This window comes from Ceratosolen solmsi, unplaced genomic scaffold (genome assembly GCF_000503995.2).
Source record: "Ceratosolen solmsi marchali unplaced genomic scaffold, CerSol_1.0 scaffold47, whole genome shotgun sequence".
Lineage (NCBI taxonomy): Eukaryota > Metazoa > Arthropoda > Insecta > Hymenoptera > Agaonidae > Ceratosolen > Ceratosolen solmsi.
The window spans coordinates 5,748,598-5,759,711 of NW_011948419.1; the positions used below are offsets into that span (position 1 = coordinate 5,748,598).

Consider the following 11,114-nt stretch of genomic DNA (forward strand, 5'->3'; position numbering starts at 1 on the left):
ATTGAACATAATATCGGAAGAAAGAAAAAAGCTAGCTCATTCGCGCTTTACCTTGGCGCACATACGTACATATCCTATTAGCCGAGAAGCCTTACGAGGAGGCCCGCGTATGTGGTGCACGGAAGAATGTCGCCAGTGTCCCAGACCACGATGTCCGAGTCGGAGGAAGAGGAGGATGAGGAGGTTCCGGTGCGAGCGAGAATAGCCTTTTTGGAAGGTCGTGATCGAAGCTCTGTGTTTACTTATTATTTACGTACTCAACGGCATCTGCCCTTATAATTTCTCAATTCGTAATTAATCGTGTTTGCTTCTATTTTCAGAATAACGGAAATCTGTATTAAACGTTAATTCTTTCAATTTTTCATTTTTTACGTTTTCAAATTAATTTTGTTATAAATGTAAAGTGTAATATTTTCACTTCGATAATATGAAAGGTTAAACTTGATAGGAAACGTTCGAGTATAAAATTGTATAAGTACATTAGCGTCGTCTCTTATTCTCTAATAAACCTGCATTTCAATTAAAATATTTAAAAAATATATTTATCTTTGAAATCATATTTTTTTATAAACGTGATTCGTAAATTTATAAAAGTATTTGTTTATTCAAAGTTGAAATTCATGGACGTATTTATTGATTTTTTTGTTCTTAAAAGAATTATTGTTTTTACTTTAAACCAGTATTTTGTACTTTCAATGGTTTATTGAATGGTTGAATTCAGAAAAAAGTTGTTTAGCCTCACATTGTATTTTATTTGTTCTGTAAGGGAGAAACCAAAAGGATGCACTTTTCTAAATTGTAGAATATTTGTAAATACTGATTCAAATATATGAAAAAATAACGAATCAAATTATTTAAATACTTATTACATTGATGGCATTTTTATTTATCATTTTTAATGACGATTTTCCATTTTTATACCACTTTTTTATCTCCTGAATAGCTTATGAATTGAATTTTTCATGCATTGTTCGTTTGATTTATAAAATTAAAAGCACTTGACAACATTATTAATTAACTATTATTAATTATTATTAACTACTACTTATGTTATACAGTATTATACACAATTAGTTTACAATATTTATATAATTTATCATTAAAAATATCTTATCTTTATTCAAATGCTATATAAATTTATAAATATTTACAGTGCATGTCTACATTAAATTGTAACGATTATTTTCGATTTACATTAAATCATTGTAATATTCAAAACAATCGTAATTTTCAAAATATTTTGAGTAGTTTCAACATTGTAGATGAGTCTTTTAATATAACGTCATCTAAAGCTAATTTATAATAATGAATTTGAATACAAAAATGTAATTATATAACAAAAAGTGTCGATAAAGTCGATAAAAATTGATAAAGTGTTCCAAATTATTATTTTTATGTTTAAAGATTATAGATGCTCTTTTTAAAAATAATGCCAAATCAATGTATATCTATAAAATTGGCACTCTAAAATAATTTAATCGAATAGAAATTTGATTTTACAAAATTATTAACTAAATATGCCGTTATTGTTAACAGGAAAAGACATAATGGCGCCTGTTTTAGGTGTACCGCCACCTCCACCACCTGCACCGCATATGGGTCCAGACGGTTTAATTCTGCCCCGGAAACCATACAATCCGTGCTTAACTTCCACGAGCCATAAAGATCTTCATAGGGAGTTGCTATTCAACCAAAAAATGTATGGCAAATCATATTTCTACGATAAAGCTGATAAAATTTTTTAATTCTTATTAATTAAATAACTTAATTTAATGCTCAAAAATTAATACAAATTAATTTTTTTCTTCCATATTTGTTTATATTTTCTTAATTGATATTCAATCTCATCATTAATAAATTTTAGAAAACTATAATAGTTTTAAATATTATAAATTCGTCAAAATAATAATAGTAAACTATAATTATTAAAATCGAACAATACAGCTGTTTTTTTTAATATTTCTTATTGAGTGAATGTGATTGTAAAATGTAATTAACCGTATAGCATACAAATATTTTCAAAAGTAAAAGTTTCGTTTTCAAAATAATATTTGATTACATTTTTAATTACAAAATATAATTCTCATAATAAAAAGAAATAATTTTCCTTTCATTTATTTATGATAAATTATTTTCAATTTCTTCGAATCCTGTAATATCATATTATACTTATAATAAATTTAACAAAGACTTGATAATAGTTCTGAAAGTAATAAAGTGTTTTTGTAAAAAAATAATCATCAAATTAAATTTAAATCATTTCAAGACACTTAAAAAATTATTTTATTTTAACTTTCCATAATTAAACTGATACCATATTTGTATAAATGAAATTTCATGTAAAATATATATAGTAATATTAAATTAAAATGAAATTATTAATAAGTAAAACTGAAATATGTATAATTAATCAGCTTTTTAATGTTTTAGTTATTTGTTGTTTGATGCGTCTATCTTTAAATCAAACTCTAAATCAAATATTTTTTAAAATAATAAAAACAAAAGTATTTAATTGATAATTTCATGATTACCGACTAACAATTTTTTAAACTAACTAGCACACACTTTTGCATGAATAAATTGAATTAATAAATTGAATTAACATTAAACGATCTTTAGATAAATTAACAATTGTATTTTAAAATTTAATATCCTTAATTACGTAAAGTTCAGTAATTGTGGAATCATAATTATTCTTAATATAATTTACAATATTATTTGAATAACAGATATTTTATTCATTTGCAGAGGAAAAAATGTTCTTAATCAAAAAAGTGAACTTCAACGAGCCTTAGAAAGACACAGAGAAATGGTTTCTCGCAAAGAAGCTGAGAGAAATCAAGAAGAGTCATACAAAAATGATCCTCGAACAGCTTTGCAACGAGCCATTGAGCAAAGAGCAAAGCACATACAGCTTTCGGTAAATGCCATTTCTTCCATTTGTTCATTCATTTGCCTTTATCTCTTCTATAATGTAATACTAATATCTTGTAATATTTTACTTAATATGAAAGCTGAACTTTATTAAATTTGTTAAAAATATATTTATTTTTTTTTTTGTATTTTTATGTATAAAGTACTATAATACAATTGCAATTTTTTGGAATGAAATTTATAATTTTACAGAAAATACTTTAAAATTATAAAAAATATTTCTAATCAATAGCTAAAATGTATGTATCGATATTTTTAAAATTATTTTGTTACCCAATATTTTTAATTATTATGGATAAAAATTTAATGCAAAATACTAATATTTATTTTTAAAGAGAAAAAAATACATTAAAACTAGTTTACATATTTACATACTATTAAACCTCTAACACGGATTGATAAGCTGAGCACGTTTTCTTTCAAAAGAAATTATTTCTGTATATGTGCAAAGCATAGTCTCGGTACACAATGATAACTTACTAATCGCAACGTTCTACTGAAAGACATTATTATTAACAACATATACATGAATTCTTATTTTATCTACAGCAACAGCCTCAACCGACGGAGCCACCAAATCCCTTAGCAACCGCAAGGGCGAAATTACGGCGATGCATGGATTCACAATGAAGCACAGCTATTTAAACATCTACAAAAAAATCGATTTTATTTTACGAGAAAAAGCACTACGCTGCAAATCGTGAACGTTCACAAAAAGTATATATTATACAGCAAAATATCTTACACTTCTTTAGCGCGACTGTACTTTCTAAATGTGTAAATAACTCAAAATGAAAAAAAGAGAAAAAAAACTTGCGTAAACCCTTTTAACCTTACCTTACAATATTATATTTATACACTTCGTACTTGTACGAATATCCCATTTAATTTCAAAAAATTCGACGCTCAACACGTCCGTTAATGAAGAACGAGAGATTATATTGATGGAAAACCGCGAATAATTATTTAAAGTGTATAAACAACGATCGACATTTTGGAATTTGGGACCAGCTCAGAAAGAGTAAATGAAAAGGTGCAAGAATCGAACATGTTATAAAATGAACAGCAGCTGAATCTTGAGTCTTCTTCGATCAAGGCCTTACTTGTACTATATTTCTTTAGAGTGTATTAGTAGCTGTAATGACTAGGCCGGTTATGTCTCTGCAGTTCGTAGAATTTAAAATCCGGGGTTAATTTAAGATTAATTAAATAATAAAACTTATCAAACCGAAGTGGCAAAGCATAATTTTGCTGTTGTTGTTTTCTACATTTATGTAAATTATCCATCATAACTACTAGAATTACATAGATATGAAGGAAATAATATTATTGTCAAAAAGTCAAATAAAAATTGAAATTATTTTATTGGATTTAAGTATTATCTTTCCCGATTTCATTTCTCGTAAGAAAACAATATAACTAAGAGAAAAGGAAATCAATTCACACGCAAATCTAATAATACAGAGTATATCTTTACGTACATACGTAATATATGTAAACATAAATTACGAAAGGGGAAAAACAATGACAAACTTTTAATTATAAGAATAGAAACAAATTAAACTATCAACTTTAATGCCACAAGTTATATCTTTCACCGTTAATCTTTTTTGTCACTAGTCAGATTGCCTGCTGACGCGGTTTACTTTATAAATACAAAAAAAATTTACATTGTAGCTTATTCTCCCTCCATTGAAATTTCGCTTACGTGTAGGCATAGAAAGTATAAAACTTTGACAATTAAGTTGATAATTCTTCAAAACATGAACTTAATAATCATCTCCTCGAGAAATAACTTCTTTGCACGTAGGTCGTAAAACAATTGTGTGCTCAAACTGAGCTGTGTAAGATCCTTTCACATCGACCAGCGGAGGATAAGCTTCGACTGTACCCTTATCACAAAGATCTTTAAGAGCCATTTGATATTTGGTACAACCAATACGATCTAACCAACGTTTGCAAAATGCTAACGTACCTAAGAATTAGACAATAAATATAATTAGAATTGTATTTCGAAAAAATGTATTTATAAATTGTAAATTTGAAGAACATCTTAGAATCAAAATCACCCTGTTTAATTATAAAAATTATCTTAATATACGTCAATAAATATTAAAATTATGTAAAAAATGTAAATGATATCAATAACTATGGTATTTATAAAAGTAATAAAAAATTTGATGTCTGCATTTAAAAAATTTCGTTCTACATATTTTGATTCAAAGCTGAACATTAATATTTAATACTAATTGACACTTACTGAAATGCTTATTTATTGTATTAAGAAGTGATTTACTACTTTGCAGCCTTAATGGAACAAAGCCAGCATAGAAATTCTTCATATAATGAGAGCAATCATAATCATCATGAACAATACCCCGGCCTGTTGATCCAAAAGTCTCAATTGCATAAAATTCATTTTCTTCCATTCTAGTAGCTTCTCCACCTTTCACTATCGGCACAGTTTTTCCAGCATGGATACGATACGGTGCAATTGAGTGACCATTCAGATTTCTGATAGATTTAACCTGTAATAAATTAAAATTACGTTCAAATAACTGTAATAAAATAAGGAGGTGCTAGCATTATCTAAATGAAATTACTTATATTAATGATTTCAAAATGCAAATCTTTAACTTATTAAATAAATATTCTAAAATAAAAAATAATATATGTCTATATTATTACATAAAGTAAATAAGCTGTTTACAAAGAAAAATCAATCAATTTTACATATTTTTCCAATAAAAATGAAAATAAAACTAAATACATTAAACTATTAAATCATTTGAAAAAAATATTATTCATAATTTTGTTTTTTGTAAAAATTTTTTTTTTACAATTTAAAAATATTCATTTTATGTTTTAAAATGTTTATTTTATGTTTATTTATTGTTTAAAATTATAAAATTTTCTATAACATTTATCAAAATTAACATTTTGAAACGAGTTTTTCTAAAAATAAAATTATTTCTGTAATATTCAGTTAAAAATAAAATATGATCGATAATTTTAATTTTATATGTATTAAAAAATTCAAAACCATTTTTTTATAAATATTTAACATTTAAATCTGAGTATGAAACTTAATGACATAGAGTACAACACAAATATACTGAATATCTTTATTCTACAAATATAATAATAAAAATAAAATTTTATTTAAAAAAATCCTTATAATTGTTAACATATGTAAGAATAAAGATATAGAAAGTATCTCAAACAAAATGATATCGTTAAAAATGTTTAACAAATAAAATTATTAATAACATTTTTAATTACTTTGGTATTTTTTAAGATTTATTTTATAATTTATTCATTTGTGTTCAGAAAAAAGAACAAATAGTATAAATAACTTCATCAATATAAAGATAATTTTTACCTGATATGTTTTTCCATCTATCTCCACTTCATAAGATTCCATAACTTCCTGAATAGCAGTACCAACATCACAGAGTTGTACGTCAATTCCCGCTGCTTTGATACCAGTATTTGTAGCATCGCGAACAGCTTCAATAAGCCTATCATATTTTGGATTAAATGCTAGGGTAAATGCACAATCAATAATACGACCATTGATATGTGTACCAAAGTCAATTTTTGTAACATCGTTGTAATCAAGAACTGTTGTATCTCCAGCATTTGGTGTGTAATGTGCTGCACAGTGATTTCTTGAACAGCCAGTAGGAAAAGCTAGACCAGCCTTAAGGCCATTTTCTCCAATAAGTCTTCGAGCAGTTTCTTCTAATTCATTACAAATTTCAATCATTGTCATGCCTGGCTTTACCCAATTTTGTATGTGCTTTCTTGTACGTCTGTGAGCTTCTGCAGCTAATCGTGCCTCATTATAAATATCATTGTGCATGCGGTCAAGAGCACGAGCCTCCTCGCTATTAAATCTGTCTTTAGCCTTCTGTTCGTCAATGCCTGTAGCTGGTGGATAATCCATAATCTCCCCTATTGGAAAATTTCCATTCGGATAAAGTGAAGCAACAGGAAATGCTATGGGATCTTTATTTGCCCCTTTTCCTTTATTCTTGCGTTTTTTCTTCTTCTTTTTATTATCAGTGTCCCCACCATTTTCAATTGTATCTTCTTCATTTTCACCTCCATCTACTAATTCTGAGTTTAATTATATATAAAATTAAAAATATATAAATGTATAAATATATAAACAAAAATATTTATAAATTAGATTTATAAGAGATTAAATATAATCGTTTCTAAATATTTAATATCAATGAACTAAGAATAATATATTTACAATACAGATATTCCTTATAAATTCAATAAATTTAAAATAATTTTGAAACCTCATAGCACTTAAATAATCTTTAATTCATCAATTCAATCAATTATAATCAACTCAATCAATTCATCATAATCAATTCAAATAAAATCAATTATCAAGTAACATCTTTTGATATCAATTAAAAAAGTTATAATTAATCGTAGAAATTACAACTATAATCCAGATAAAAATGTAACTCAACTAAATGTAGTACATGTATTTAATATTTGTGCAATTAAAATATTATTCATAACAATGTAAATAAATCATATAATTGTCAATAAATAATATAGAATGATGAACAATCAAACCTGCATCATTTTTTGAATTTTCTTCCTTTGGAATATCAACATTTCCCCCACCACCATCTAGAACAATAATATTTTTGAGCACAATAATAAACCAATGTATTAATAATTAAAAACATCAAAAACACGTGTTTAGAGATGTAAAATAATGTTTAAATTACATGTAACAGCAGTTAGCGATACGCGATTTTCTTTAAATGAAGCATAAAATAATTAGCTGAAATTTAAAGTAACATTTAATGGTATGATATTTTCCACAGAATTTATGTTAGAGGAAAAAACCAGAGCAGAATAGATAACATCGACTATTTGGGGGGAAAAAAAAATCAAGAGAAAAGAACGTATACAGTTTGTATTTTCAAAACGTACCGGTGTTCTTTTTATTTGATTCCTTGATTTCGGTATTTTTGCTCTTTTCGACACTCTCGTCATTTTCCTCGTCGACAAGTTTCTCTGCAGATTTACCGACTTCGTCTAATACAGCAGCCATTTTAGAATAGTCGGATGAGAATCAAAAATGAAACTTTCTCACAAGACATCAAGAATTGAAAAACAATGTCCATATACATAACAGCATACGCCAGAGTATTATACGCAGTAAAAGCGGAAAAATACATTCCACGCCCTCTTTGTGCGAAAATTTAGAGCATCGATATCCCAGTTTTCTACACAAACAACATGTGTTAAATGTAATTATTTTTTTATTTTCGCATTACCGTACTTTATTTTACGCGTTACCGTAGATTACTCCAAAATTTATATTAATATATCCAATACGCACATTAAGTTCTGATGTATAAACTATGGGTCACATTAAAATAAATTTAACAGAATACCATCCGTCATGTACGATGAAGGATAGTAAAGTCTTTGAACTTTTCACATTCAATTAGGAGGCACAAATTTTACTAAATATTCTGTGGAAAATTTCATGGATCTTGTGCAAATTTTTAATACGACAAATAAAAAGTGGGAAGGAAAGTATAGGTGTTTCATTTTTCTTTTATTATTTTTATAATTCATAAGGATTTATATATAGGTATGTGCATATGTAGAAAACATTTTCTGTTTATTTATTATATACAAGAGAAAATACACATTGAAAACCAAAGTATTACTTCAATATTTATTAAGATGTAAGTAAATAGTTCGTAGTAAATATGAACATTAATTTCAAAATAATAAATGATATCACTTATCTTTTCACATAAAATAATACACTGATAATAATTTCAATACTACAATTATAAATATTTGAAATTTTTAAATTTTCCTTTGGAATTAGGTTTATTGTATTTATTAAATTAGTAAAGTATCGACCTTAAATAAATCTATTAATATAAGAAAATGAAATTTGAATACAACTAAAGCAATACTATAATAATGAGTGGTGCCATATGAGGCAGAGAAATATAGTATATATAACTATAAAAATATATATTATTTAAATTAATAAAAAAAAATGTGCAGTTATATACAAAAACTATTGTGATATTTATTTAAATGGCTTAATTTTTCCAATAAATAAAGCAATCGGACAGATTCATGAAATTAACAGACAAACCATTGCGATAAAACACCTCGTAGATAAACTTATAACATCTATCAAATAAAGAAAAGCAACGGATCTTAAGTAGGACTTTTGTGATATATATCATTTTTCAGTAAATTATGTACAAATAGAACGTCTTGCATTAAATTAAATAAATAGATTGAGAAACGCGCATATAAAAAACTCAACGATTCCTACTATTTTTTATTGTTCTAAGGCTCTTATGTTTTATTCATTCTATATTTCCATCAATCACATGAGCTTACTAATAACCAAAATATTTAAAACCTTATTTCATTTATATATGATGATTTTATTAACGCTATTAATACTTATTATCCAAGGGAATTTATTTTATGATTTATTTTAGATGTATTTCAAATCGATATTACTTCATGTTCATTTACATAATACTCATTGCACACACGTATAATAATAAACTCATTAGTATTGGATAATTAATGAAAATTGTGTGTCTATGCAATTACCACCACTGTACATTAATTATTCAGACATTTTATATGCTATAATAACTTGGAATATTTAAAAATAAATAATTAACTATAAAAATAACTATTTTATTTAAGTAAAAATAATAAAATTAATTTTTTGACAATTTCATCAAAATTAAAAGCTGTGAATCTCTCGACTCGATAAATTCATAAATTATGCATTTGATAAAATTTTTATCATTTTAACATTATGTGTATACATATGTATTTATAAAAGATAATATTCTATCTATATTTATTAATTATATTAAGCGTAGTTATATTAATTACTAACATACTGATAGTAATTTGACAATGATGCAAATATATAATAATTATATAATTAACATAACAAAGTAGGATGTGTAAATAATTATTGTGTTATAATTGTATTAGATTTGTACGTACATCGTTGATTTTATGCAAATTCAGTAAAATATTGCAATACTATTTATGTAAAATTCAGTATTTACAAGCACTTATTTATAAAAAGTATTGGCATTGTTAATGTATAATTATTTTATACCAAAGACTTCTTATCTAAAAATATTTATGTAATAAAATATTAAAAATACTTAAATTAAACAACTTTAAATAATTTTATTTGATCAATTATAATAAATTATATGTATTTTAATTATAAAAAGAAAATTTTTTATTAATTTATAATAGTACGTATTTTTTTTTAATATGCGAAAATTAAAAGAAAATTAAGAAAAATTAAAAGAAATTTTTTTAACTATTATTCTATAACAAATACTGTAAAGAAATGGTTTTGGATAAAAATTTTTAGACTTAGAATAAAAAATTAAAAATTGCATAAACAATTTTTATATATTCTTTTGTAAAAGAAATAATAGTTGTAGTTATTTTTTTAAACAAATTTATATAAATCATTATATACAAAATAAGAAATATTCGTTTGATAATATAAGATTGTTAAAAATTCAAATTGATTTATAATGATTTATTTAAATGTGTTTATGTTCGAGTATTTTGTGATTTTAAAAATTTGCAACAGTATAAACCATAGGGCGATATATTTAATACAATTGAATTAAAAATTAAATCAATTTAATATGATAGGTAATATTTATTTATTAAAGTTGATGTAAAATAATTTATAGCTCTTTAACCGTCCGTTAAAATTTAAAAATTAAATAATTTTGTTAACAATCCCAAACAAACATCTTTATTTTAAGAATACATTATTCATTTATATAAATATATTTTATATGAATAAACGTAGTGAGCGCTATTCAAACTAATTAAAATTAAATTATGTCAAATAAAAATTAAGTTCAAGAACTGTGGGTAATTTTAAAGAAATATCTCTTATATATTTAATCTACGAATATTAAATGGATGCACAGCTCTCGTATCGAGTTGCACAATTTTTTATACCAATCTTAAAATTACTTCATGAAAATTTTAAAGACTTTACTTTTTGTAAATTTTTATTGAATATTTCTAGAAACTTTTACGTAAAATTAATAACATTTAAAAATGAAAATAAAATTATTGCTTATACCATATAG

General features: G+C 24.8%; 2 protein-coding genes across 4 annotated transcripts in view; one reads left to right on the forward strand and one right to left on the reverse strand.

The window, feature by feature from the left end:
• LOC105360605 (protein FAM107B) overlaps nucleotides 1-3,909 on the forward strand; it is a 47,475-nt gene extending 43,566 nt beyond the window's left edge. For all 3 annotated transcript variants that reach the window (XM_011497549.1, XM_011497547.1, XM_011497546.1), the window contains exons 3-5: nucleotides 1,537-1,699; nucleotides 2,749-2,920; nucleotides 3,484-3,909. In XM_011497549.1, the coding sequence (XP_011495851.1) occupies nucleotides 1,548-1,699; nucleotides 2,749-2,920; nucleotides 3,484-3,564 (405 nt within the window). In that variant the 5' untranslated portion in view covers nucleotides 1,537-1,547 and the 3' untranslated portion in view covers nucleotides 3,565-3,909. The remainder of the gene's footprint in view (nucleotides 1-1,536; nucleotides 1,700-2,748; nucleotides 2,921-3,483) is intronic.
• A 693-nt stretch (nucleotides 3,910-4,602) lies between these two features.
• Nucleotides 4,603-8,121, reverse strand: und (methionyl aminopeptidase und). The gene is made up of 5 exons (XM_011497550.1): nucleotides 7,903-8,121; nucleotides 7,537-7,593; nucleotides 6,317-7,056; nucleotides 5,195-5,462; nucleotides 4,603-4,909 (listed from the first exon to the last, which is right to left on the reverse strand). Exons 1-5 carry the CDS (start codon nucleotides 8,021-8,023, stop codon nucleotides 4,704-4,706), a joined length of 1,392 nt encoding a protein of 463 aa, XP_011495852.1. The 5' UTR covers nucleotides 8,024-8,121; the 3' UTR covers nucleotides 4,603-4,703.
• Between the last annotated feature and the right edge of the window lie 2,993 nt (nucleotides 8,122-11,114).